Raw genomic sequence first — 27,565 nt, 5'->3', positions numbered from 1 at the left:
TTTCAAATCGACCTGGCAGTCTCAAACACGACTCCTACCCAAAGGGGCGAGATCCACTAGTCCCACGAAGACCTGCATTTCGAGTCAACCCATGTCGTACTGCGACCTTGCTGGGCTGCAATATCCCAATACCCTGGGACCTCAAGCCATTGTGCGGTGCACGGTCTTCTGAATTCCGAATCTTGCTGAAACTTTGTGGGCATCCTGCTGGACCTCCAGAAGCATGAATCCAGTCCGAAAAGTCCCATCGGAGTGCTGGACCTTACAAACGACAAGAATCCGAATGGCGATTTTAAGTCTTCTGTGCTCCTGAAAAGGGCGCCAAATCCACAGAGCTCCACACAGCAGCGAGGAAACCCTTGCCTGGAGCGTTCTCCCATGATCCCTGCTGCAAAAGTCCTTCCAAAATCTTGTCTTCCGTCTTCTTGACGCAGGAATCCACCGACTGGGTTTTTGGCTGCAGATCATGAAGTCTTCTTACAGCAACTCTTCTGTACTCCGATACTGTGTTGGCTGGGGTATTTTACCTACCTTAAGCATTTGTGATATCTGAATAGCTTTAGGTGTTTTCTGTGATTGGGAGGCCACTCAGCCAGTTCACCTAAGCCCACTGAAGAAGCCTGAGGTTGTCTTCTCTGAAGTCCCTGGCACCCTCAACTAACTTTAAAAGTTAACTTACTGATCGGAATATTTTTCCTCGAACTCTGACTTTGTCTGCAACTGAACCCCATCTCACCCTACCTACAGCTGGCACCTAGACTACTATGGTCCCTCTTCTGCCCCCGAGTGAACTTATGCAATTGGATAGGGAAGGACTGGATAAGTAAAGCATTCGGTCTTGAAAATAACAGCAAGTTTTGAAGTACTTGTGAAAGAGCTGGTTGGTAACTAACAGAGTGAACAGTTACAAAAGTTCTTACGATGAATGTGTGTTGCACTATTCTGAAAAGTATGTACAAGGTTAATATACTTGCTGTGAATTGGTTGTGCCTCTTCCCCAAAAATAATGCGGTTGGTTTTACTTTACTATTTTTTTTAGTATATAAATGAATGAGTGTCCCCAATTGGGTCTTGCTTCCCCTGACTTGCTGTTAGCCGGTCCAGAATAAGGCAGCTTTAGGTTATACTTACCTTTTAAATTGCTGATAGCCCATTTAAACAGTATGACATGCATTACTTACCGTAAAAGCATTTCTGATGATTGTATCTGCTTAGATTCACATGCTGCGCATACAGTCTGACATCCAGTGGTCACCGCAGAGTATTGCATCTTGTCTTTCGAGAGTCGAAAGGGGACATCGGCATAGGCGTGTCTGTAACACTATCCCTATAGTGACGTGTAGTGTACTCAAAATCCCTCACGCGTCGAGGTCCCCCGGATTGCATTTTTTCTGCCCTGAGGGAGCCTAGTAGACGCGAGAGTACAGAAGAGGGAGAGAAAGGATGTCTAGGTTCCTTCCATCCGAGCGGGGAGGAAGGGTGGGCGCATGTGAATCTAAGCAGATACAACCATCAGAAATGCTTTTACGGTAAGTAATGCATTGTCTTCTGATGTTTGTTAATCTGCTTAGAATCACATGCCGTGCATAGACTAGCGAGCAGTACCCGGAGGTGGCTACCCTGCTCGTCACACCTGGGAATCAGATCTAGAATGAGCATCCAGACAAAAGTGTTTTGTAAAGGTGTGTACAGAACTCCAGGTTGCTGCTTTGCAAATTGACTCAAGGGGAACATTTGCAATGAATGCTATGGATGCCCCAGTGCCTAGAGTAGAATGTGCTCTAGGCTTGAAGGGCAGTTCTCTCTTATCAAGAGAGAAACAGAGTGATGTACTGGATAGTCCATCTAGATAGTGGATTTGGAAACTGCATCTCCTTCTCTTCCTGCCGCCACTGAGACAAAGAACTGATTAGTCTTTCTTAGCAGGAGAGTTCTTTCCATATAAAACATGACCGCCCTAGGCACATCAAGTGTGTGCAGGCTCTTCTCTCCCAAGTTTTATGGGTTCTGAAAGAACGTTGGTAGTTCTATTGACTGGTTGACATGTGTTAGGCAGAATCCTGTGCAGTTCCCTTAGGGAACACTGCAAAAAGATTAAGACTACAGGAGTAAGCAGTAAACCCAATTGGTAGCAGTCTGCACCACCCAGATTTACCTGGTAGCTGTGGCTGAGCAGTCCGACTTCTCTCAAGAAGAGTAAGGCAGTATATAGAGTATACACAATAGGGCTAAAAACACAGTAGAGCAAGCAAACACTGACCAGAGCTTTGTATAAAAAAAGTAGATAATGATTTATTTAACACACAGGTTAGGCAATATACTAGCACTCTAAATCAAAAGCAAGTTAAAACACAGGTAAAGTATACACACCTCCCTTGATAACCATTAGACAAGTCAGAGTTAAAACACCACGATTGGTTAAACAGATGTGAGCGCGTAACCTGATGGCACTACAATAGTTCAGTTAAAGGGAGAGAAAAAGGCAGAGCATAGAAATAACAGGCCCCAACACTTTTAGGAGTTCTCAGCAAGGGAATGAAGGCAGTATATACTGTAGAGCCAAAGTTCATAGGCCAGACATACTGTAAATGGAGCAAAGCGAAATGTGCCCAGGATCACACGGTTTAAAATGCACTAAAAGTCTTTGCAGAATGTTCAAAAGAGGTTGGGGCGATTCAAGAAGGTAAAGTTAGAAGGTCTGGGGCCAACCCAGTTGGAAAGCCAAGGATTTAAGGGTCACCTTGGGCAAACCGAAGAAAGGGAGGCCAGGCAGGACAGAGTACCTTAAAGAGAGGAAGCTCCAGCGGTGGCAGTTGTTCCTAGCAGTGGTTGCAGTTCGTTGTTTCGACCAGGGGAAGAGAGGATCTCAGAGGAAACGTGGAGTCGTTGCACTGTACAGGGATGAAACCAGCTGCAGAGTTTCATCGGTAAAAGGTGCGTTCCTTTTATTCGCGGTCAAAGTGGTGAAGCTTGGCTGTCCGGCCACCGGGGTGCTTGGCACAGGCGATTCGACCAAGAGACATCTTTGGAAGGCGAAAGGGGCGAACTGGTTGGTCCCACCAGCTCAGAGGAAGACTCGTCCATCAGAAGATCATCTCTTGTTGTCGGGAAAGTGGTGAGGTGGTTGTAGCAGGGCTTCACCGGTGTTGTCGTTGCAGATGGCTCAGCTTCTTCCCTCTTTGGATTCTTAGGTCCTGTGGCGACTTCTGATGTTCCAGTCCCAAAGGCCCTGCTTTTATGCAGAAAAACCCGCATTCAACAGCCTAGCCGTCACTCAAACATGCTAAGTGGTGAGCCGGGCAGCTCACCAATGGCCCAATCAGAACAGAGTGCGACTTGAGTTGCTAAGGCAACACAGTCCAGGGTGCCAATTCCCCTCCCCACCCATCCTGTGGAACCCAGACAGAGTGGCACCATTTGGAGGGCTTCTGTGGAGAAGCCCGCCAAAAAGTGGAACAAAGGGCTCGACCTTGGTCAGAGTTACAGAGACAGACACGGACGCCATTTTAGAAAAGAGTTCTGGCAAAAAGACCCAACCGTTGATTTAATATTAAATAAATAAACCGGCGGTATCTTTAACATTACACCAAAAAGTGGTGCGTTTAAAATCAATGGGAAAATCCCATAGAGAATATTCTGGTGCAATATTTTGCATGGTAACCACTGCCACCAGCCAAAAACTCGACAAGGGGGTCTGGACAGTGCCCCCTTGAAAACAGACCCAGCGGCAATATAATTAACCCCTTCCAGTACTTCCACAATATGATGGTTTGTACTGGTTCTGTTCATAATTTAGGACTAGTAAAGTCAATGGTGACTTTACATGCCCTGGGAGACAGTCAGTCCCAGGGTATGGAGTCTATGTTTGGGGGTCACTATGACACCCCTGTGTTACTGCACTGAGGGTGCTGTGTAACACATAAAAAATAGATGATACCGTATGGAGCAAAAAGAAAACCCCATAGCCCATAAGCACACAAAGAGTCAAAGACATGCCTAAGAGTGGGAGGAAAAGAGTCTCACTCTTAGCATGAGAAAAAACAAACCCCAAAAAAATCCAGCAAAGCTGCTGGGGGACTCACTAAGTTTGGGAAATTAGCCTTATAAAGAGAATTCTCCCTAACACTATGGAACTTTGAAATGAATTTAGGTGCAAGCCTAGGGTGTGTGCGTAGAACCACCTTATCTTTGTGAACTGTTACAAAGCGGTCTAAGATTGAGAGCGCTTGTAGTTCACTCACTCTCCTAATGGAGGTGATAGCTATTAAGAAAGCAGTCTTAATAGTGAGATCCTTAAGGCTCGCTCTATGCATGGGCTTGAAGGTGGGGGGGGGAGGGGGCGGAGTGGGGCATTAGCTTGGTTAACACGACGTTCAGGTTCCAAATCGGGGAGCTGGATTAGATATAGGAGGGCAAATTCTTTTCACTCCCTGCATGAAGGCTTTAATAACTGGAACCTTCTACCATGACACCTTATGTTGTGACGTAGTGTAGGCGGAGAGTGCAGCTAGGTGAACGTTAATAGAATTAAAGACTAAACCTGAGTCCAGTGAGTCAGTCGGGTATAAAATAATATGTGTGGGAGAGCAGTCAACAGGGTTGATGCTCTTTGAGTTACACTAGATGACAAACCGTTTCCCCTTACTGGAGTAGCAGTAACGAGTGTTCGGTTTCCTTGCCTCCCTGAGAATGTCCATGCATCTCTGAGGGAGCTGCAAATGTCCAACTTCTATAACCTCAGGAGCCAGGCTGCCAAGTTTGGGGTCTGCGGGCATGGGTGCAGCGTCAGGCCCCTGTCCTGTGACATGTTGTACGGGTATGGTAGTTTCACTGGAGGAGATAGTGACATCTCCATCAGATGAGCGAACCAGGGTTTGCGGGCCCACATGGGGGCCACCAGTATCATTGTAACTGGTTCCTGGTGCATCTTGTGCACTATTTTGTTGAGAAGGGGAGTCGGGGGGATTGGGGGGGGGGTCAGCGTAGACAAATTTCTGTGACCATGTTATCCAGAGGCTGTTTCCCTTGGAGCTGTTCTGGGGGTACCTGGAGGCATAATCTTGGCACTGGTCGTTCTCCAGAGTTGCGAACAAGTCAATCTCTGGGAGGCCCCATTCTGCGAAAACGTTGGAGATGATGTATCCGTGTAAGCGCCATTCGTACTCTTAGGGTAGAGGGAAGTCTCTGCCGAGTCCGTCTGCCAGAAAATTAAGTTCCCCTGGTACATGTTGTGATAACAGGAACATGTGTTTGAGAGCCCACATCGATGTTCTGAGACAGCTTGGACAGTCCTGGAGAATGAATGGCCCCCTGCTTGTTCAGGTAGTACATGGCCGTGGTGCTTTCCGTGAGGATCACCACTGTCTTTCTTTGTAGATGTGTCTGGATGGCCTTCAGTGCCAACAATTCCAGTAGGTTTATATGGTTGGACACCACACCTGAAGTCCAAACTCTGTGCGCAGTCCGATGGGACAGGTGAGCCGCCCCCCCCCCCCCATCCTGTGAGGGATGAGTCTGTGGTTAGAGTGGCTTCAACTGCGGGGGTGGTGAAGGAGTTCCCCTTTACGAGGTTCTCCCTCGACCACCACCGCAGTGAGAGAACCAGGGATTGCGAGACAACCACTAGATCATCCCATTGTCCGCTGGCCTGACACCACAGGCTGCTGAGCCACTCTTGCATTGGGCTCATGCGCAGTCACGCGTGAGGAACCAAGTAAATGCATGCCGCCATCATTCCTAGCAATCGCATGGCTTTGCGTACCGTCACCTCTCGAACGGCTACATATTGAGGGATCTGAAACAGCATGTTTTGGACCCTCTCGTTGGAGGGGAAGACGAGGCTGTCCTTTGTTTGAATTAGAGACCCTAGGAATTGTTTGACCTGGCTGGGATCTAGACTGGACTTCTCGATGGAGAAGCCCAGGTGGAACAAAAGGTCTATAGTCTTTTGGGTATTTGAGAAGAATGTTTTGTAAGAACCCCCTGTTATGAGCCAGTCGTCGAGGTAAGGATAAACCGGAATGGAAAACCTGCGCAGATGTGCTGCTGCCACTGCCAGTACTTACGTGAATACCCTTGGCGCTGAGGCTATGCCGAAGGGTAGCACTTTGAACTAATAGTTTTTGCCTTCTATCATGAACCTTAGGTATTTCCTGTGCGCTGGCAACATTGAAATATGCAAGTATGCATCTTTCATGTCCAGTGTTGCCATGTGATCCTCCTGTGTGAGCAGGGGGATTACTTCCTGCAGAGTCACCACACGAAATTTTAGGTTTTACAAATTTGTTCGCTGGGCGCAGATCTAATACAGGGTGCATGGTTAGATCCTTTTTTGGGTACAAGGAAGTAGAGTGAATAAATACCCTCCTTTACCTGTGACAGAGGCACAACCTCTATGGCTCCTTTTTCCAGCAGCGATTCTACTTCCTGAAGAAGGATGAGAAGGTGTTCTGATGTGAGACGTCTTCCCTTTCGAGGTCTTAATGTCGGGGACCGGCTGAACTCAATACAGTAACCGTGGGCCATTGTTGACAGTACCCAATGGTTTGTGGTAATACCCTCCTGTGCCTGGAGAAAAGATGTTAACCGTCCCCCGAGGCATGGGAGGGGACCCAAATCTTCGGGTCATTTAGTGACAGCGGCCAGGGAGCCTCTGGGAGTAGGGCCCCGACCCCTTGCCACAACGCTGGCCTCTCTGGGCAAATGGTGTGTTGTAACCACTGGTTCCTTGAGGGCAGGATTAGTTGCTGCCTGAGGCATACTGCTGCTGAGGCTGGCGTTGGCCAGGAAAAAGGGGTCTATGCCAGGTCCACGCCTGTTGGAGGGTCTAGTGATCTGGTCCAGGGTCTTCAAGGTTTCATGCTCCTTTTTCGCTGTTTCCAGGGCGTCATCAACCGCCTTTCCAAACAAGTTGGAGTCCTCCAGGGGTTTGTTAATGAGGGGCGCCCGAGTCTCTGGCTTGACCCCGAGTTCCTAAGCCATGCATGCCTTTTGAGGAGTACGCCCTAGACTAAGGAATGCCCAGCCCTTTCCGCAGCATCTAAAGTATTTTTAATGATGCTTTGGTTCACTTGAGTGCCCTCGGTAACCATGGCCAAGAGACGGGTGCGAAGTGGTTCAGGAACCTCCTGTAGGCCTTCGCACAACAAGGCCCACTGGGCATCAGCTTAAGTGGCCAACAGGGTTATATTGTTGGCAATATGCTTAGCGAAAGCTGCCCAGGCCTTAACCCTCTTCCCGAGTGCATAAAGCCTCTTCCCTTCCTCATCAGTGGGTGCTTCTCCGGTGGACAGAGGAACCCCCGCCCTCTTCCTTGTGGTGGTCACCAGAGAGTCTGGGATGGAGTGACCTCTAATATAGAGGATCAGAGAGGGAGGGGCTGATGAGTCTCAATCCATGGGTTAACATCCCTGACCAAGGCTGGTCTAGACAAAGAGGGCGCGAGGCGCCTCTTGGAGGCGACGAGAGGAATGGCCTGGCTAGCCGGTGGCTTTTCTTTGATAATTTTCTCCACAAAATCAACCTCAGGGATAGTCTCCCCCGTATCGATCTCAGTGTGCTGCCGCCTTGCGTAGCATGGCATTAAACGTGGGCCGATTGTCCACAGGCGAAGGCTCCCTTACAGGAGTAGTCTGTGGAGAGGCCAAATCCACAGTATCAGGGTCAGGTGACACAGGGGACTGCCATGGCTGTGGGCACACTTCGGGGTCTACCCCCCAGCCCTCAACAGGATCTTGCAGGTTCCCAGGATCCATGAATTGATCATCGTCCTGAGTGTCAACATGAGGGTCTTCTTCAGTGAGGTCATGTGTGTACAGTTCCTCTTCCTGGGGGTCCAAAAGTCTTGGAATCTTGGCTTGAGGGCCCTGAGGATTTTCTTTTTCCATTGGCCTTTTAGGTATGGTTTGCTCAGAAAAGGAAACAAACCTATCTAGCTTGTCCATACAGGTCTCAAATCTCTCCCTGGTCCAATGGAAAGACCCAGAATAGTCTAGGGGTGGAAAAGCGTGTTCTTCTGCCTCCAAACGTCGAGATCTCTCCCACAAAGTGGAGGAAAGAGTGCTTCTGAGTCTGTCCTTCGACCTAGGGGAGGGTTCCGGCGCTCCTGTCGCACCTTCGCTAGGTCTCGGCGTCTCCTTGACTTTCTACACAGGCTTTGGCGATTCATTTGCCAGCCGTTTCTGAGAGTCGGAGACAATCCTCGCGTTACTCTCGGCGACCAACCTCCCAGTCGGGAGCTGATCGCGTGGAGTGGTTTTCAGCGGAGCCGGAACCTTGCCGTCGACGGACGCCTTCTTGCGATGTGCCTCGATGGCGCCTGATATTTTAGGGGTAGCGCCCTTTGTGTTAATCGGCCCGGTCATTAGGCGCGGCTGCGGGAGGGCTGCCAACCCTTATGGCTGTGCCGGCATCCCCGTTGGCGCAGAGGCCTTCTTCGACTTCGCCGAAGAATGGCCAGGGGTTGTGTGCTTTGCGACGTGTAACTGTCCGTTAGCATCGCCGGGGCGTACATCCCCCAAAGCAGAGCCGTGCCCATCGGGCCTGGGACGGACGCCACGGTGCGGGAGCACTCCTTTGAGGGGTCTACAACCTCCAGTTCGGAGGTCGGGTCGTCACCATCAACCTCAGCACATTCAGCGGCGGCAGGCATGGTATCAGCCTTCGACAGAGTAGGCTGGCCACCTTTTCACCCTGCGCTCCTTCAGAGTTTTAGGGCGGAGGAGCTGGCAGGCCGCGCAAGCAGCTTCATCATGCTCGAGGGTTAAGCAGCGGTTACAACGCTTACGCTTGTCCTTCCACGGGAATTTGCCTTTACAAACAGGGCAAAATTTAAAGGGAGTCCTCTCCATAGCTGAGGACGCTATAAGTGACGACGACCAAGAAGGAAAGGGGGAAGAAAGGGAAAAGCATTCTCAGTATGAACCAAATGTCCACTCTTACCCCACTCTCCCTACTGTGTAGGCCGGCGAAGGCCGGGCCACGTGGTCGGCAGCGCTGATGGGGTCACTGTCTGTCGAAGGTCTTGTCTCAGCGGAGATCCGGAACAGCCGAAGAGAGGGCTGGTAGGTGATATATAACAATTAAACAAATCGACCAAAGGTCGAGGGGACAAAGGCAATGTCTCTTCACGAGCTCCGCTTAAAGCCACCAATATTCTGGGCGGAAAAACACAATCTGAGGGACATTGACGCGTGAGGGATTTTGGGTACACTACAACGTCACTATAGGGATAGTGTCACAGATACGCCTATGCAGACGTCCCCTTTCGACTCTCGAAAGACAAGATGCAATACTCTGCAGTGACCACTGGATGTCAGACTATATGCACAGCATATGATTCTAAGCAGATTAACAATCAGAACTAGGTTTTACTTACCTTGAGTTAGCAGTGTGCCACACTAAAATATGTTAAAGAGTTATTGCTTACCTCAGTCTGTGTTCCACTGATCTGAAAAGCAACTGCAATAGTAAATTAGATTAGGTTTGACCTACCTAGAATAACATTGAGTCATTCATAACGTGTACCATTGGGTTGTGCTTTCCCTGGTTTGTTTCATACAGTTGCTGAAACAATCTTAGGGTAATACTTACCTTTAAGTTGCTGGTAGCTCCTTTAAAAAAGTATATAGGTTTTACTCACCTAGTTTAACTATTATCCTGAATAACAGTTATAGGTTTTTACTGTTCCTTGAATGAGTGTTTCACTATTCAGAAAAGTATATTTGCAAGTAGGTTTACTATGTGATTGCTTTGTTGAATGTCGCTGCACAACTGACAGGATCTACTACCCTTTAATTACTGTACAGTAATCTGAAAGTAACTTATGGCTTTACTCCCCAAGAATAGGTGCGACCTATACTGAAAGTGTATGAATAGGTCTTACTGACCTGGAAATATTGTTTGTTTTCTTAATAAGGTCTATGCTTTGGTCTGTGTACTTTAAAGCATGGTGTTGTGTTTTTATAATGAGTTTATATGATCTGTGATATATAAACCCTTTATTTTCACAATATATTGCATTTATAAAACACCTGTAAACATTTTTCTAGGAATGACCATGACAAGACAGAGGGGAAAACATGTAGCACAAAATCAACGATCTTACTAGGCCTTGTGTCATTCAGATTGTGCAAGTGCAGGGAAGTGAATAGGTGCCGAGGGGAGTCGGGGGGCAGGTTGGAGTGCATGTAACTCAATCAGTGCAGCCAGCGGGTGGCTCATAAGTGCAGAGAAAAGGTATTGTAGGGTTGCCGATACAGATAGACCATAAGTGCTGGGGGACTCCGGAGGCAGTGCGAGGGTAACTGGACATGCAGGAGCCTGGGCACGAGATCAGAGGGTAGCCATGTGACCAGTGCATGGAGCAGTCGGGACATCAGCTGGGCAGAGGATGAGAGAAAGCGGAAGTGAAAAGGAAGGTCTTTAGTGGCTCCCAGAACCGGAGGTGGTAATGCTCAAGTTTGAGAGAGGCAGGGAGGCTGTTCCACAGGTAGGCCCCAGCCGAAGAGAGAGATCTGCCTCCAATCCTGCTTGGAAAAGTGTCTGACCCCCTGTGAGTTAGAAGTGGATGAGCAGAGCTCAAGCAGAGAGGTTTAGGAATAGAGTTGGAGGTAGTGCGGTCCCAGGCAGCAGAAAGCCTTGTGGACAATACAAAGGGTCTTCAACTTGATCTTTGCCACGACAGGGAGCCAGTAAAGAGATTTCAGAGCTGGAGAGACTGGGCTTGAGGCAAAGGACAAGTCTCGCAGCCCTGTTCTGGATAGGCTACAGCGGTCGGAGAGTGGAGGCAGGCAGAGTTGGAAAAAGACTGTTGCAGTAGTGCATGTTAGGCAAAGTTTGAATGCAGTACCCCCTGGGAACACTACAAACAACTAAGACTACAGGTATAGGCAACCCAACCTTTGGTACAAGATTGTACTACAGAGCCAGGCTTATCTCAAGAGGGGAAATGTGAGCAGTAGTGGAGTTCCAAAGATTCAAAGTTACAGGTATTCAAATAAACTCTTACACTCACGGTTTCTTGCATAAACAATTTATTTATCAGTCAGTTATAAAGCCTTCTTTAGAAGGGAGCAATACAACAGTAACAAATAAACTTCAATACTGTACACTGAGTTTCTGAATCAGACAAGGCCCTTTTAGGATGGCCCACAGACAACCTACACCCACAGGTGACTTCAACAACAAGGGTGCTGGGGACATTAATATCTTACTGTTGGTTTTCAGAACACTCTTAAAAGTTGGTAAAAGGCAAAGGTTATTAGAACACAAGAGATCACCAATATTCTTAAGCAGGGCAAATACTTTCAGCTCCTCTTCGAAGAGTCATACAATTCAATAGGTTAAGCCAAAGTCAATGGGCAAAAGTCTTTGTATAGGATGCAGCACTTCAGGTAAGTAAATGGAAAAGTCTTTACATAAGCGAGTCTTTGATAAAAAGACGAAGAATCAAATGTAGGGCCACAAGCTGATTAGACTTTTGAGTTGTAGAAGTTTCAAGCAAATCTAAAGAAAGAGTTAAGTTCTCTTACACTTGTTTTACAGTACCTTACCAAAGAAAAGATGCAGCTGATGACTTCTGTTCATGTACAGCTCTGCAGATCTCACTGTTCCTGGGCCTCAATTGTGGGGACAAGAGTGAGGATGTCGGGGACACCTTCAATGCACTGGGACTGGCAAAAAATGGCAACCTGTAACTTCACTTCAGTGGCTGTTTCGCGTTTCAGCTCCTTGCGGCCACCGCAAATAGCAACAACGCAGTTCCTGGCTGTTGAGGTGGTCTTTCCTTGCTTCTGGGGTCCCGCACTCTGTTGAGGGGGGCTCAGGCTTGATCAGTACTGCTTCTTGGGAGTCTGGAAGATCTTCCAAAAGCTCTAGGCCAGCTTAAAAGCAACGCACACAATCTGGTGTCCCTCTCCCTGGCTCTACAGTTTCCAGCAGCAACTCTGGAAATTCAACCAGCTCCGAGATGGATGTCCACATGGCTTACTTTGGAGTTGATTGGTAAGAAACTCAAAGGGAGAAGTCGTCCTTGCAGGGGCTTCTCCGTCAATGGAAACTTGGCGAGTTGGCACTGCAGCAGGGCTTCACCAGTCAAGCCAACGGTCCAGGATTTGCAGCAGGCGTCCTCTTCAAGCTCTTCTTCGGTTCCTTCATCCAGTACTCAACTCTGCCTTCCAAGCCAAAAGACTTGCCTTTTATTCAGTTCTCTCGCATTCATTCCAGCCTAGCTGTCACTCACCCAACAGGGTGGCTGACCTTGCCGGACAGTCAGCCAGCCAATCACCACAGAGTACATTTGGGTCTCCTAGGAGACTAAGCACAGGCAGTTCGGCAACCGCCCTCACTTCCTGCCTACCGCAGACACTCTGGAGCCAGAGGCGGGCTTCAATCCTGAATCCCGCCAAAGGCGAAATGAACTAAGTGACCAAACCTGATTTGGCGAGCAGAGAAAATCTCTAGAAGGACCTTTCCACAAGAACTGATTAACAAAGAAAACTGGGGGCCATTTTATCAAAGATGGCTCCTGCGCCATTTTGAAAAAGATGGCTCCTGCGGTTGCTTTACCAGAGCCGCGAACGCAGCCCGTGGTAAAGACATACCATGGTAGTTCAAATGAAACCACTGCCACCAGCCATTCAGTGAGAAAAGGGTAACAAAAATGTTACCCGATAGGCTAGACAAAGAGGATACTAAGTAACCCCTCCAGCACGCTATTGGAAGATAGCGTGTGCTGGGTCTAGAAAGTTACAATGGTAAGTAAAGTCAATTTCACTTTACTGCTCTGGGAAACAGTAGTTGATCCCAGAGAAGGTATTTAAACCTTTCGGAAATCTGGAAAAAAAAATCAAGTCCTCAAAATCCAGCAAAGTTGCTGGGGGTATCTATGGTGGAGGGAATTGGCACATTTCTGAGAATCCCCCCCCCCCCCCCCCCCCCCCCAACACCCTTCTTTAGGAATACATACTGGGAATTGCTCACTCACCATAACAAAAACCCATGTAAAACTAGCAACATGAGGAGGCTCATCGAACATCGAGTGAAACGCACCCGAGGTACGGGTAGAGCCTTCCACCTCCAAGGAGCTAAAGCATGGAATGCTCTGCCAACATTCTTGCGTAAAACTTCAGACCTCCTTACTTTCCGCAAACAACTAAAAACCTATCTCTTTCTTTTAGAGTAATCCCGTGGTAGTTCTTGCTACAGTATTCTGCTCTCGGCGTCTGGATGCCTACGGGCTTTGACGCGGTACAAATATATTAACATAACATAACAGGCTGAAATCTGAACAAAGTGCTTCCAACCAAGCACCTGTGGATTACAATGAAGACTACTGAAAAAGGACATAGAACCAACATTACCTACAGCAAATGTAATACAGGAGCCACAAAAACATAATGAGAGGCTGCACGGCATGCACATAATAGCAAGCTGTACTCACCTCTCCAGTTAGCAGCTTTAAAAGTGTGGATTTCCCAGCTCCATTAGGCCCAACGAGAGCCACCCTTGTATCCAAGTCAATCCCAAACTCAATATTCGTGTAGATCATTGGCTTAAAGCAAAATGGTAAAATGAGAGATGATTTGTCAGAAACATGATCAACGATTACCCTACAACTTCTCTCAACCATCAAGCGACTACCAACTCAAACAAGCAACACGTGCAACCATTTAAACTATTATGGCTCTATCACTACTTTGATATTTGACTTCTGGTACTATTTGATTGCTTCCCGAAACATGGATGACAACCCTTTATCACATCACTGCAACATTCACAAGTCATGTACATGCAATGCTTGGTCCACTGAAAAACTCACTTCCTGCATACCACAGCCATTCATAAACATGCATATTCCAGTCCACCTTTTAACCATCTTACCATTTGCAAAACCACCAAACTGCCCCCTCAAAAACACAGGTTTCTGTCAACAGAACACATCAAAATACATACAACTGATCGTACCTTGCTACCTGCCCCACATTCCCCAGACTCATCCCATTGAAACCACCCCTGTCCAATACCCCAAAAGCAGAAATGATTTCTAAATACATTTTAAAATAAATTACACATGCTCCTAATGAAGTAATTTACCACAACTAACCCCCAAAAGAGATCAATAGCACTCACCCCATCCTGGTTGTATTTGAAGCTGACATTCTGCACCATGATAACAGGAGGTGGGATTTTACCACAAGACGGGAAATAAAACGACAAAGTCTGCAAAACAAAATTAAGATTTTTGTGATGACTAGGGCAGGCAGCAAAGGAACCCAGCCACCAAAAACATCGTGGTGCACATCTCCGTAATATCCTTCTGATACACCAACATTATGCTAGATGGCATCAAGAATACAGGAGACTGTTCAATGACCACACAGGGTTTGAGAGGTGTAAAGCAGTTTTTCAGAACCTACTCAGGTGCAATCACATTCACTAACAAAGGTCTTACAAAACGCCCAGTGGTAGGGTAGCTGGGAAGTTCTGCTTAGACTGATAGTTAAGAGTAATGCCAGTTTCAATTAACAAGAGCAAAGCAACACAGGATCATGCAGGCAAGTACGTACAACCATATTACATTTATTAAAAAAGCCTTAGGTTCAAAACAATGCCAGTGTGTAAAAACACTCACAGATCCAATGTTTGTGAACACTAAAATGGCTGAGAGTAGTTGCTAGCATTAAGGATTTTCGTTTTGCTCCTTTACCCAACATAGACAACTGTCACCCCCAACTTTGTTTTGTACAAGATCTCTGAAAGCAAGAAAAACTGCTTCACTCATCGTGCAAAGCTCATCTGATGTGGGGCATTTCAAATTCCATCTGGCCAACAGTGTGTGGGACTCTTGAGAAATGCCTAGTTTATTTTAGACTGCACACATCAAGTTAGTGAGGTAGGGATACTTTGTTTCCCTTTAACTTGGCTTAGCTAACGTTTTGGTAAATTGCATGATGCGTCTACGATGGGCTGGGGCACCTGATTTTTCTACAGTGTTTTTATATATTCGCACCTGGGAAAGACAGATTGACCAATCACAATCTGTTTTCCAGGTGCGATTCTATAATCTCCCCCTGCATCTGTGGCTTAAAATAGAAAAAGGACTAGGTCATTTTCAGAAGACGGCAACCATTTTTTAACATGTTTTCATATGGGTGCCATCATCAGAAAAGGGATCTAGTCCCTTTCATTTGAATGGCGGTGGGCATTTTATTTAACCTTTTTTTCGTTGATGGGCTCTCACTGCGTGCTGAGCTCATCTGCCAACCGTGAGAAAATAAAACCCAAGAAAACCATTTGCATCCCAGTGAAATCCCAGGGTGCGAATGGCCATTGGCACGGAGCAGACATAGCCGGTAACAGCCCACAGCCCTCGCTGAGGTTCGAGTGAACCTTGGCGAGGGCTGGAAGGCTGTTACCGGCCAGGACAGCTCCTCAGTGCTGGTTGAAAGCCACATTCTTGCAATATATTTGCATTTTACTGCAGGACCATATACTCTGAAATAGCAGGGTCACAAGATTTCACACTAGCCATCTTGTCTTTTGGCCGAATTGCATTGTATGGTAATCCCTTTCCAGGCAAAGCAGCATGCATTTGTGGCCACGTGTGGGGACTGCGACTTAGGTTGCAGCCCACATCCTGGTCAAAGTGTCTTTTGCTGCACATGTGGCGGACGGAGGCTGTGCAGGATTGTACAGCCCATCAGTTTGAATAGTGCAGATACTTATCATTGGTGGGCTATGGGAGGTGGGTTGGAGAGGAGGTACTCCAGCTTGAAGTCAGGATAAAAAGGAAGACTCCTGCAGCCATTCTTCAAATTGTGGTTGGAGACAAGCCCTCTCCAAAGAGGAGCATCCTGCTGAATATCCATAACTATTCATTGCAGCCATCCAGCATTGCCTTCAACCGTCCTGGCGAAGCACTGCTCCTTTGAGGTGCTCCAGAAAGCCTTAGTCAGCACTTCGAACCCTGGACTATTGGGCGTTAGGTAAATAGTCTTTAGCACCTTTTCCCTCAATTGATTTCAGTGGGACACAATTATTTTTGCTCATTTTTCAACATGTCCCAATGTTCCCTCCAATTATTCATCTACACTAGAAAGGCTTAGATAAAAGCCTCAAAGAGCAAGTGTGCATTAGCTCAAAAAGTAGCCGCCATGAAATAAGTTACCAGATTAAGATCCCAATCTGGGACAACAAAGGGAGTTGACAAACTTATGCAAAGCCACTTCAGGAATTGTGCTATCACTGGGAGAGTGAAATCCAAGCACTGATCTGGGGATCTTTTAAACAGAGACAAGGCCACCAAATATCCGTTGACTGAAGGCCTGCTGAGGCCAGTGACAGAAGGAACTCCATCACTGTAGTGGTGGGCAAGAGATTGGGTCAATCTCGTGTTCCCTGCACCATGCCCCAAATCTTCTCCACCGGCACACATACAAAGATACTATAGATGACCTGCGTGCCGCCAGGAACACCTCATGAACCTCCTCAGAGAGGTCCCAGTCACCATACCTCATCTTCTCAAGCGCCACACATGTAGTTTGAGGGGTTCGGGGTACAGTGGCGTACCTGACCTTCCAACTGTGTTAGGAGATACAGCCGCCGAGGCAACCAGAGAGGTGGGCAGGTGGCTAGATCCAGAAGAACAGAGTACCAGTCCTCCTCACTCAGCCCGATCAGGATTATGGATGCCCGGAATCTCTGCAGTCTCCAGAGAACCCACAGAATGACGGTAATCAGAGGGAAGGTGGAGTGGGAAGGCCCAATCCACCAAAAACACATCCCCTAGCGTACCATTCGCTGGGAATTCCCTTGAGCAAAACTGCCTGCACTTCCTGTTGGACTCCATGGTAAACAGGTCCACTGATGGGGTAACCCAGCGACAGACGTCTAGGACTTCCTGGCCTAGTTCCCACTCGTGCGAGACACTGCTCCGCCTGCTCAGAGCATCCAAACTGTTCTGTCCCTGCCAGGTGAACTGCTGCGACAGATCGTGATCTCCAACAGCCAGAACCACAGCTGAATCGCATCTTTGCAGAGGGTGAGAATGCACGCCACCTTGCTTGTTGAGGTAGTGCATCGCTACTGCGTTGTCCGTCATAATCAGGATATGCTGCCCCCCAGAGACCGAGCGAATGCCCTAAGGCTAACCTGATTGCTCGCAATTCCAGCCAGTTGATGTGCCATCTGGCTTCAGTCGCTGATCAAAGGCTATTCAACTGCAACTCCTCACAGTGAGAGCCCCAACTTTTGAGAGACGCATCCATGACCACTTGGAGGCCAGAAGGGTTCCTGTGGACTGCCCGCTAGGCGAGGTCTTTGACCACAGGTGCGGATACACTGAGGTGATCGGAGAGCTCTGAGGTGCTGCGACCACTCTGGAGCTACTGTATGGTTCTCATTCGTAGATACGCATTTCATGGCACTAGAAAAATACAGGAGGCCATGAGATCTAAGAGGCGGAGGAAGGAAGCCCCTGGCAAAGTGCTGTTCCAGGACAAGTCGACCATTTGTGCCAAGCTGTGGACTCTTCTTGGAGGGAAGCCTTTAAGTGTCACCTGTGACTTCAAGTTGAGGGAGAAGCCCAGCCTCTGCAGTAACAGACAGTCTCCTTCAGATGAGACCAGACCTGCCCTGCTGACTTCCCTTGGATCTGCCGTACGCCCAGGTATGGGAATATGTGGACCCCAGATCTCCAGAGGTGAGCCACAACTACCGCCATGAGCTTGGTGAAGACCCTTGGTGCGGAGGTCAGACAAAAGTGGAGTACTTTTAATTGATAGGGTTTGTCCTCTATGATAATCAGGAACTTCCTGTGCTTTGGATGCATCATCACATGGAAATAAGCGTCCGGTAGATCTATCGACACCAGCCAGTCCTATAGTTCAAGAGCGTGGAGAATTTCTCTCAACGTCAAAATTCTGAATTGGTCTTTCCTCAGGAACTTGTTTAAGGCCCCACCCCCTCCCTTCTTGGGTACCAGGAAATACCAGGAATACCAACCAGATCCTCTCTGCTCAGGAAGTAGCACTTACCCATCACCCTTCAACAGTGCATGCAGTTCTTCCTGGAGCGCCTGGAGTCTATCCAGCATTTTATTTTTTATTTTAAGAAGGGCAGACAATAACCCCACCAAACAAGCTGTAAAGCACAAGCATCGGAAGTAATTTCCTGCCACCGAGGCCAGCGCTCCGTCAACCACCTGCCAACTGGTTAGTTGTGAGAAGGGAACTCAAAGTAGCTTAGGAGGCTTGGTCACCCCCAGCAGTGCTTGCTGGCCCTTAGAAGCCCCTCTGCCCCTTCCGGAGCGCCAGAAATGCTTCTGCCCTTGCCTGGCTAGTGGGAGCTGCGCTTTCCTGCCCTAAGGCGTATACTGCCTATAGCACCTTGACCTAGAGACGAAGCTGAAGGCAGGCTGTGCAGCTAGGCCTAAGGATCTAGCAGTGATTTTGGATTCCTCGATTTTTGAGGAATCCTCAGCCTTTTAGCCTAATAGGAAATCACCCTCAAGGGGCTTGTCCAACAATTTTGACTGGACATTAGACAAAAAGCCAGATTATTTTAGGTACGACTGTCTGTTCAGCATTACTGCTGATGCCATAGATTAGCCCACACAGTCCGTGATGTCCACGCACGTACCCAGCGACTGCCTGGTCACCTCTTTCCCATCCTCCACCAGCTGTAGGAAGCCCTTGTGCATCTCACCCTCAGGGATGTACTGTGCAGTATTCTCCACTGCTGTCCACAGACCAAACGCATATTTAGCAACGCATGTGGCTTTAAGGGTCATACTCCATAGTGCCTGAAGTTAATGCCTTTTTGGCTAGGGCGCCAACCTTTTTCGCTTCCCTGTCGGGTGGAAGAAGCTTGTCTGGAGGAGACTGTAGCAGCCTGCATAACAAGCCATTCCAGGGAAGGGTGTGAGGAGAGGAATGAAGCGTCTCTCCTCTAGTCGGCTTGTATTTCCCAGATATAGTGGAACTAACCTGCAGAATTGTACAAGGATGTTGCCACAGAGTGGTCAGTGGGTCAGCAATTGCGGGGTTTGGCAGCATATTGCACTGTAACTTCGTCTGAAATATTGGTACGGTCGTACCCCTGCACTGGCGTTGCTGACGAATGCAATTGTAAAGTGTTAATGACCGTCTACTAGAACTCTGAACTTAGTAGTTATGGGTGTACGGCTGACTTTGTTGGAATTCAGGGTCTGGTGAAGTATCCAGACCACTAGCCTCATGGAGGCCCTCAGCAAGTTGCAACAACTGGTCATGGTCCTCAAAACAACGCCACAGCTGCCCACATAGGATGGGTTTACATCCCCTTGATCTACCATGTCATTGGTGCAGAAAATACTCGACATGGTGCTGAAAAGGTTAGACCAAGATTGAGGGGTCTAAAATGTTTCAGCACCAAAGATTTGTCGTTATTGTTGACATCTTAGTGCCACAGTCAGTACACCGTTTAAAGCATGAAACTATCGACATCTTGCGTCAACTGAAGTGAAAAAAAAAGCTTTTCCGACAAAAACGTCGGATGAGTTGAAGACTCCCTGTGTTCCAAAGCAGCGTGTTAGCGCATGGAAAAAAGGAACCGAGGTATGGGGCGTAGTGACAGTTGATATACAACGCCTGATGTCATGTCCAGAGTAGACGATTGAGTGCCGATCCCGAGAGACTATCGTGTCAAGGTCTACTATGCACCCTGTCGATTTTTCCGAAGCAGCAGAGTGGGAAGGCATATCTATCAGATGAGGAAACTGCGGGAGAAAAGCAATCCATTGAAAGAAGCAGAAGGTGCAGTTCCCTAGACGGTTACTAGAGTGTCCTATCCTTTAGCAAACATTACTTTACTGCCAAAACATAAGATTTAGTTTTTGAAAGTTGCAGATCTGTTCTTCACCCCAAAGTAGTGTTCTCCTGTGCCCTGCCACCCACACCCCAGCCCGGCTCCTGTGCTAGCCTCCAATACTAGTTTACAGGGCTCAGTAAAAAGTGAGAGATTGTAGCAGTTAAACACTAACTGGGATATTTGCATACCCACAATACATATTTAAAGGCTCCGTTTAAGAAAATGTCATGAATCTGAATGTGCAAAACTACTATGAAGTGCATACAAGATTGTTCGCAAAATACGCAACCTTTCAATTGTTGTATAGCACTAAACAAGTGCACAGTGAAACTGTTTTGTATAGCAGCTAATAACCATATATTTATTTATTCAGATTTATAGAGCGCACGTCAGCCCGGAGGCATCGTGGCGCTTGTTAGACAATATCTTAGTTACATAGGATACAGTAATTACATAAAATACAGAATTTACAGTGGATATGTATACATTAGCAATGCAGTATATTTACATGGATTCCTGAGAGTTTCACGGATATTTCGCAAGGAATGAGGTTTTCAGTTTCCTGCGAAAAGTGGGGAGTGCGTTTTCCGCTCTAATGTCAGCAGGGAGACCGTTCCAGGTCTTGGCTGCAATGTAGGGGAAACTTAGACCTCCGGCTTTGGCTCTTTTGATGCGTGGGATGCAGATTAGGTTGGAGTATTGCGTCCTGGTGGGACGGGAGGAGGAGGGTTTGAGGATGGTTTCTGATAGATAGGACGGGGCGGAGAGAGAGGCATTTGTGAGTGAGGGTGAGGATTTTGAGAGTGATCCGTTCTTTGACCGGGAGCCATTGGGCTGAGTGCCTGGCCTGGGTGATATGCTCTCTTCTTGGGATACTAAGAGCGGCCCGGAGAGCATTGTTCTGGGTGATTTGTAGTCTGTTTATGTTTTTGGCTGATGTGCCTGCTAGGAGTGCATTGCAGTAGTCCAGTTTGGCTCCAATGGTTGCCCTTGCTATAGAGAGGCAATATGGTTTAGAGAGGTAGGGCTTGATGGCGTTTATGAGTTTGGTGGTGTGTGCGGATGCGGATGTGATTGCGCTGACTTGTCTAGTCATGGATAGTGAGGAGTCAAGGTATACTCCCAGAGTCTTTACGGCTGTGGAAACAGGGATGATGGAGTTGTCAATGGAGAAGTTGGCGTACAGTTTGTCAAGTTTGTCTAGGGTGTTCTGTTGACCTAATATCATGATTTCCGTTTTGTCACCATTGAGGCAGAGGCCATTGACAGCCATCCAGGCCTTGATGACGGAGTAGATTGTGTGGAGTGCCTTGGCGTCTTTGTTGTATGATCCTGAAAGGGGTAGAAGTACTTGTGTGTCGTCCGCGTAGTTTGTGTATGTGATGCCGTATGAGTCAAGTTTGTCAAAGAGGGGCTTGGTGAACAAGTTGTAGAGTGTGGGTGCAGTGCATTTGTTAAAGGGGTAGTTTGGTCAGAAATGTTATTGGCTAATTGATCGGACATGTATTTTAGAGCATACATCATTCTTTAAAGAAAATATCCAATGCAACTTACCAAATTTCTCACTTTAACATGCAAAAACGATGGGTCGGATACTGCCACCTGCTGCTAATCTTATCCGTTGATTCATCGCCCTAAGTTAAAGTGCCCTTGCTGCACCAATTCAGATCACCTGCCCCTAATGCTGACATCACTAGACACTCCCGATGAGCACCACCTATTTTAATGATGTTAATGGTTAGCGCCGCCAAACATGCCCAGTCATCACAGTCATATTATCCAACGCAGAACCAGGATCATCAACACACCCACAGACGCATAACAATATGTTTATTTTGAAAAAAACCAGCAATAGTCTGGAGTGTAACATATATTTTTAATTTTGACATAACGCGGAAAAGGGGTAATTAAGTCCACAAAAACATTGGTAACTTTTTCCAATAAAAGTTACAGCTAGTGAACATCACATGGTTCTCATTTTTGTTAACTGAATTGTGATCTGATAATGCTGATTTAGGTCATCGATCGACTAATCCCAGTCTTTGCTTTCTTCACAGAAAGTGATCTTCCATCAACAATTTCAGATCGATGACGTTCCATTACAGAGAAGAATTGAGAAGTTTCAAATGCAACACTTTCACATCTGCACATTTTCAGAACATATAGGCTGCCATGTTGCTCATTACTGCAACTGTAAAAAGGACAGATTGGTGTATCGATCGTCCCAGATAATGGTCATCTCAGATTTGTTGTGGATTATTATTGTCAAATTGCAGTTAAAGAAGTAGTCAACCGGTAAACTGTACCCAGGACACGCACACATCGGTATAATATAAATTTGGAAAATTTAGAACGAATATATTTCAGTACCATCAATTTAAGTTACCATTAACATGTACAATGTCTGTCAAATTGAACATTCATCTGTCACAATGTAAATGTTAAAGATATTTGTACCGCGCACCATCACCACCAAGTGGTCCCCTGGTGGTCTGAAAAAAGGGACAAGTGTGTGGGGGGTTAGGGGGTGGCGAGTTAGTGGGAATAAGCTGGAAAAGTGAAAGAGCAGTGATGTGCTGTTGGCGGCCTCAGCTCGGTTGGGTATGTTGGCTGGGCTTGGGGTGCTTTACGGTCAGTAGTCGTGTGCCATTTTGTTGTTGCAGTGTAGTGAAGTTGGTGCGGATTGTGGTGTTGTAGGCTTGTGGTTGTGTTTGGTTAGCGTTTGAGAGGTGTATGCAGAAGGGTGAAATTGTTGGATTGGTTAATTGGCATTGCTGTCCGGAAGTGAGGTGCTGAATTGCCGTATTCTCTCTAGGTGGGGTGTGGAAGCAGCTCTGTCCTGATCTGGGCAGTCCGATACTCAGTCCCTTTCACATATGGCATCCACTCACATTTATAACCTTAGCCAAGTTCGGCCTCGCCCACCTACGTGACACCGGTCTGTATCCGGGGCAGGCAGGCATTTGTGCTTCCTTCAAATCTGGCCCAGAGAGCATTCCCAATTCACTCGGTACGCGGCATTGAATAGCCAAGGCTACTCCATCCATATTTGGCGGGTGGTTGGCATTCATAATCTTATTCAGTTTATGCAGGCAATCGCTCCCAGCCCCTTCGAAACGTGGCACATGCCAACACTTGCAATTACGTCCAGGGGAGGCACCTGCCTTCATTCACTAATCCATACGTCAATGCCCATGCCAATAAATCATGTAGCATACAGAACACTTGCCATCATCAATTTCATAAATATTATTTAAAACTGCTTACATTGTGTCTTGTGCTTCCATTCTCCCTATGTGACGGATGACTAACTCCTTTGAAAAACATCAGTAATAGAATCATTTCTATGTAGGATTTCAATATAGTGAATCTGATCACTTTGTGGATATTGAACATTTTGGACTTCAAATTGTTAGTGCGGTGGATTCAAGGGCACATAATGCAACCCTGCATCCAACGTTCACAGCCTGTCAGAGGGAGTTTCGTTTTGGGACCACATGCCACAAAATTGAATATTAATGGCAAGCTGTGCAATGAAAAACAAAAGATTGCAAGTATCCCACATATGAAAATATTTACTTCGATTTCAAATGTATCAATACGTCTGGTCCCACAACATGCACGTATTCTTTCAAAGATGACCCCAGGCGAGGTGCAGACAGGCTAAGATTTAAGACCCCGCCTTGTCAGTGGGAGAAGCCCTTAGCTGCAGCGAACCGCCCGCTATGGCGATGTCGTTAACTGTAGTCACTGTGGCTATGTCCGTCCCTGTGTTCAGGTAGGCATGCAGCGCTTGTGTGGAGGTTGATGCGGCGGCGTACGGTGCCGCTTCCTCTTCTTGGCCGGAGGTTGATCTGGGGCCACCGGGGCCGGTGTCGACGGCATCCTTTTCTGAATGTCTCACGAAGGTGTGCAGGGTCGAATGGATGTCCAGCGATGCCCCCCCCCACCCACCACCCATGAACCCTGCCAGCACCACGTTGAGTTCCCAGGGCAGGCGTCTTCACCTGTGGGAACGATCGAAACAGTCCTTTGAGGAACTCCTTGACAGGTTGGTGGGACCAAAGAATACCGTCCTGGAGACATGGTGTAGCGTGAGATAGCCGCCAGATGCATTTTCATATAAGTGTGCGCAAGCCCTGCCTTGGCCAAGGGCAACAAGTACGGAAGAATCTGCAGGGCCGTGACCCTCAGAGGGTTGATCATCTGCATCCAGCACCACGCTGCGAAACGTTTCCACTTGTACCCATACCACTTAGAGTCGACAACGCTCTGGCAAGGACCTCCCTGCAGTTCGCCGGCAGCTCGTACCCTCCGAACTCTAAGGCTGCAGGAGCCAAGCCTTCAGGTTCAGCGACCCTGGGTCGTGATTTAGGATTGCACCTCCTTATCTGGCGAGCATTTCCGTGACCACCAGCAGCTTGACCAGGGGCAATGTTGACAGGCTAAGATCCAGATACCAAATCTTCCTCCGCCACGCCAGGGTGACAAGTATTAGCCTGCATCAGCACCGTTTGAGTTGATGACTCGCAGCAGGAGAGGCAACAGAGGAAAAGCGTACAGGAACAGGCTGTCCCACTGGAAGGAAAACACATCCCCCCCCCATGCTCCTCGGGTGGTGGGACCTGCTGGCGAATCTCTGGCACTTGGTGTTTGTCACTGTCACAAACAGATCTATCTGGGGTCTCCCCCATCTGAGGAAGATGCTGTCCACTTTATCCTGTCGAAGTTCCCACTCGTGGCAAGAGCGTAGCTCCCTGCTGAGGGAGTCAGAAATGGTGATCTTGATTCCCACCATGTGAAAAGGAATGAGGAACATCCCTTGGGCGACGGCCTAGTGCCACAAGTCCTGCGCCTCTGTTGCCCACCTGCTTCCTGATTTAGAACATTGTGGTGATTAAGACACTCACCACCTTACCCTTGAGGGATGAAAGGAATGACTAGAGGGCGCACGTCCCACCACCTTTTAGCACGACGGACCTCGTTGAGACCAATCTGATCTATGAAGCTTCCAGACACCTGGATCCACAGAGCGTCCAGGAATTCCTGAAGGGGTCCGTTAGGCAAGATTGTATGTAGTACTGTGGAAGACTACACAAGCCTTGTCCTCTTGGCGATAGTTAACCCAACCTTTTGTATAAGTATGTACTACACAAGTTGGTAGAGTGACTGAGCGGCCAGGCTTACCTCAAGAGGGGTCAATGTGAGCTGTAGGGTTGCAACAGAGTTGCAGTGACATGTATTCAAATAACACTTGCACTCAAGGTTTCTTGATAAAATAATTATTTAACAGCCAGTTTTAAAATAACTTCTTTGAAAGGGAGCAATTGGCAACAATAAAAATACACTTCAAAATACACTCCTTCAGTTCAATAAAGTAAAGTAGATACTCTTGGGATGGGACACATACTTCCTAGCTGGTCCGATAGCACAGCGAGTAGAGCGCTCGCTTTGACATCTGTGCAGAGCCTGCGGACGCAGGTTTTGAAACCCAGCAGGGCCAAACTCACCCTTTCATCCCTCCGAGGTCGGTAAATGAGCACCACACACTGTGGGTAATAAGCAGCGGTCAGATACCTGAGGATTTGTAGCGCTAAATAAATGCAAAAATATTAATATTACACCGTGAGGTGACTTCAATAGTTAGGACACTGGACATGAAGGTTCATAGTGACTGTTTCAACAGTCAAAGTTTCGAATGACAAAAGTTCCGACACAAAAGTGTCGAAAAAAAGTTTCCTTTTTTTTATGGGTGGGGGGTCCCCCCCAAACCCCTGTTTTTTTTTTTAAACTTATTTTACTATACAAAATTAAAATAAACCCTTTAATGTTAAAAAAATATATTCAAAACTTTTTTTTTTTAAGACACTTTTGTTTCGGAACTTTTGTCATTCGAAATTATTGTTTCGAAACTTTGACAGGACAGCGGACATGAACTATCACTTTTCACATACTGAAGTTGTGGCAAAAAGGAAAAGGTTAGGTAAGGAAACAATGGTTAACAAGTTTCTCAAACCGGTAAGCACTTTTGAACCCGCCCCCCTCCCCCCCCTCAATGCAAAGTAGATTCACACTTTCCCAGCTATACAAGCAAGGTATGTAGGGCTTTAGTTAAAACACAAAGTGAGAGGGTAAGGAGAGTCTTTCAGGGAGCCAGGACAGCCAATGTCAATTGAGCAAAGTCTAGGGGAGCTGAGGCACTTCTTGAAGGCAGGTAAAGTCTTGCACAATGTTTAAAACAGTTTAATTGTAAAAGAAATGACTGTAGGACCACAAGCTGTGAGGCTTGTAAGGGGTAAAGCTGCAAGCAACTCTGCAAAGTGCAGCCAATGCAAGCCTCAACTGAGAACAGGCAAGCTACACACACACACACACACACACACACACGAGGCAAGTACCCTTTAGTTCACAGAACCTTAGGTCTGAAGAAACGATTCCAGCTGGCTTCTGTTCCTGTTGTAGTCTGGCAGTTCCCGTTGTTCCTGGGCCTCAGTCATGGGGACAAGAGGGAGGACGTCTGGGGACTCCTGCACTACGATTTGAAGGTCGGCGGCAGCAGCAAGGGACAAAGTTCAGATCAGTGGCACTTTGCGGTTTCAGCTCGCGAATAGCACCACCACGGTTCTTGGACACCTTGTGGATTTTCCTTGCTTCTGGGATCCAGCACTCTTGAGGTGGCTCGGGCTTGGTCAGCACAGCTTCGAGGGTCTGGCTTAAAAGCACTAGATTCCTGTGTTCCTGTCCCCCAGCACTCGATTCCTGCAGCAGCAATGGAAGTACAGCCAGCAGAGAGGGTTTTCACTCAAGTTAGTCTTGGGGCCGATTGGTCCCCTTGGGGAGAAGTCGTCCTTTGCAGGGCTCTTCTGGTCGAGGCAAATAAATTCAGAGCTTCAGCACTGCAGTAGGGCTTCACCCGGCAAACCAACGGTCCAGGAGTTGCAGCAAGCTTCTCTTCCAAGTTCTTCAGATTCCTTCGTCCAGTCGTCGACTCTCTTCCTTGCAAAAGACCTCATTTTATGCAAATCGATCCCATTCATTCACAGCCTAGCTGTCACTCACACAGCAGGGGTGGGGGCTGCCCTCCAATGACAGCAAGCTGGCCAATCACCTTTGGGTGCATTCCTGTAACCAAGGAGACTAAGAACAGGGAGTTTCGGGCACCTCCCTGACTTCCTGCCCTGCCAGACATGCTGGAGCCAGAGGCGGGCTTCACCAGTGAATCCAGCCAAAGACAAAATGAACAAAGGGACCAAACCTGGTTTGGCATGCAGAGTAAATCTCAAGGAAGGACCTTTCAAACAAGAAATGGCGAAAAAAAGACTGCCATTTTGACCAAATGGGCAGCCATGGGTGCAATACTCAGCCTGCGGTAAAAACACACAATGGTAGAAAAAAAACCACTGCCACAAGCCATTAATTGTAGAAAGGGTAACAAAAATGTTACACAAGAAGATAGACATACTAAGTAACCCCTCCAACACCCCATTGTAAGATGGTGTGTGCTGGTCTATAAAGATACAAATGCAAGTAAAATGAATTTCACTTCACTGCTCTTGGAAACAATTTATCCAAGAGAAGGTATTTAAACCTTAGCAGAAACAAAGGATTTCTATGTGACACTTCACTGAGGGTGCTGCGTGTCACAATGTAAAAAGATGATGTCTATGCAGTTTGTCAGACTCCAAAAACAAACGAAACCGTTTAAATCAAATAAAAA

At 47.4% G+C, this 27,565-nt stretch overlaps 1 protein-coding gene across 2 annotated transcripts in view; it reads right to left on the bottom strand.

Moving 5' to 3' along the window:
• ABCF2 (ATP binding cassette subfamily F member 2) overlaps positions 1 to 27,565 on the bottom strand; it is a 440,304-nt gene that overhangs the window by 133,751 nt on the left and 278,988 nt on the right. For both annotated transcript variants that reach the window (XM_069646016.1, XM_069646017.1), the window contains exons 10-11: positions 14,131 to 14,220; positions 13,442 to 13,552 (exon numbers count right to left, since the gene is read on the bottom strand). In XM_069646016.1, the coding sequence (XP_069502117.1) occupies positions 13,442 to 13,552; positions 14,131 to 14,220 (201 nt within the window). The remainder of the gene's footprint in view (positions 1 to 13,441; positions 13,553 to 14,130; positions 14,221 to 27,565) is intronic.

This window comes from Ambystoma mexicanum, chromosome 2p (genome assembly GCF_040938575.1).
Source record: "Ambystoma mexicanum isolate Mex_15411 chromosome 2p, UKY_AmexF1_1, whole genome shotgun sequence".
Classification (NCBI taxonomy): domain Eukaryota; kingdom Metazoa; phylum Chordata; class Amphibia; order Caudata; family Ambystomatidae; genus Ambystoma; species Ambystoma mexicanum.
Note: the sequence above shows the minus strand (reverse complement) of the source record. Positions and strands in the feature narration are given on the sequence as shown.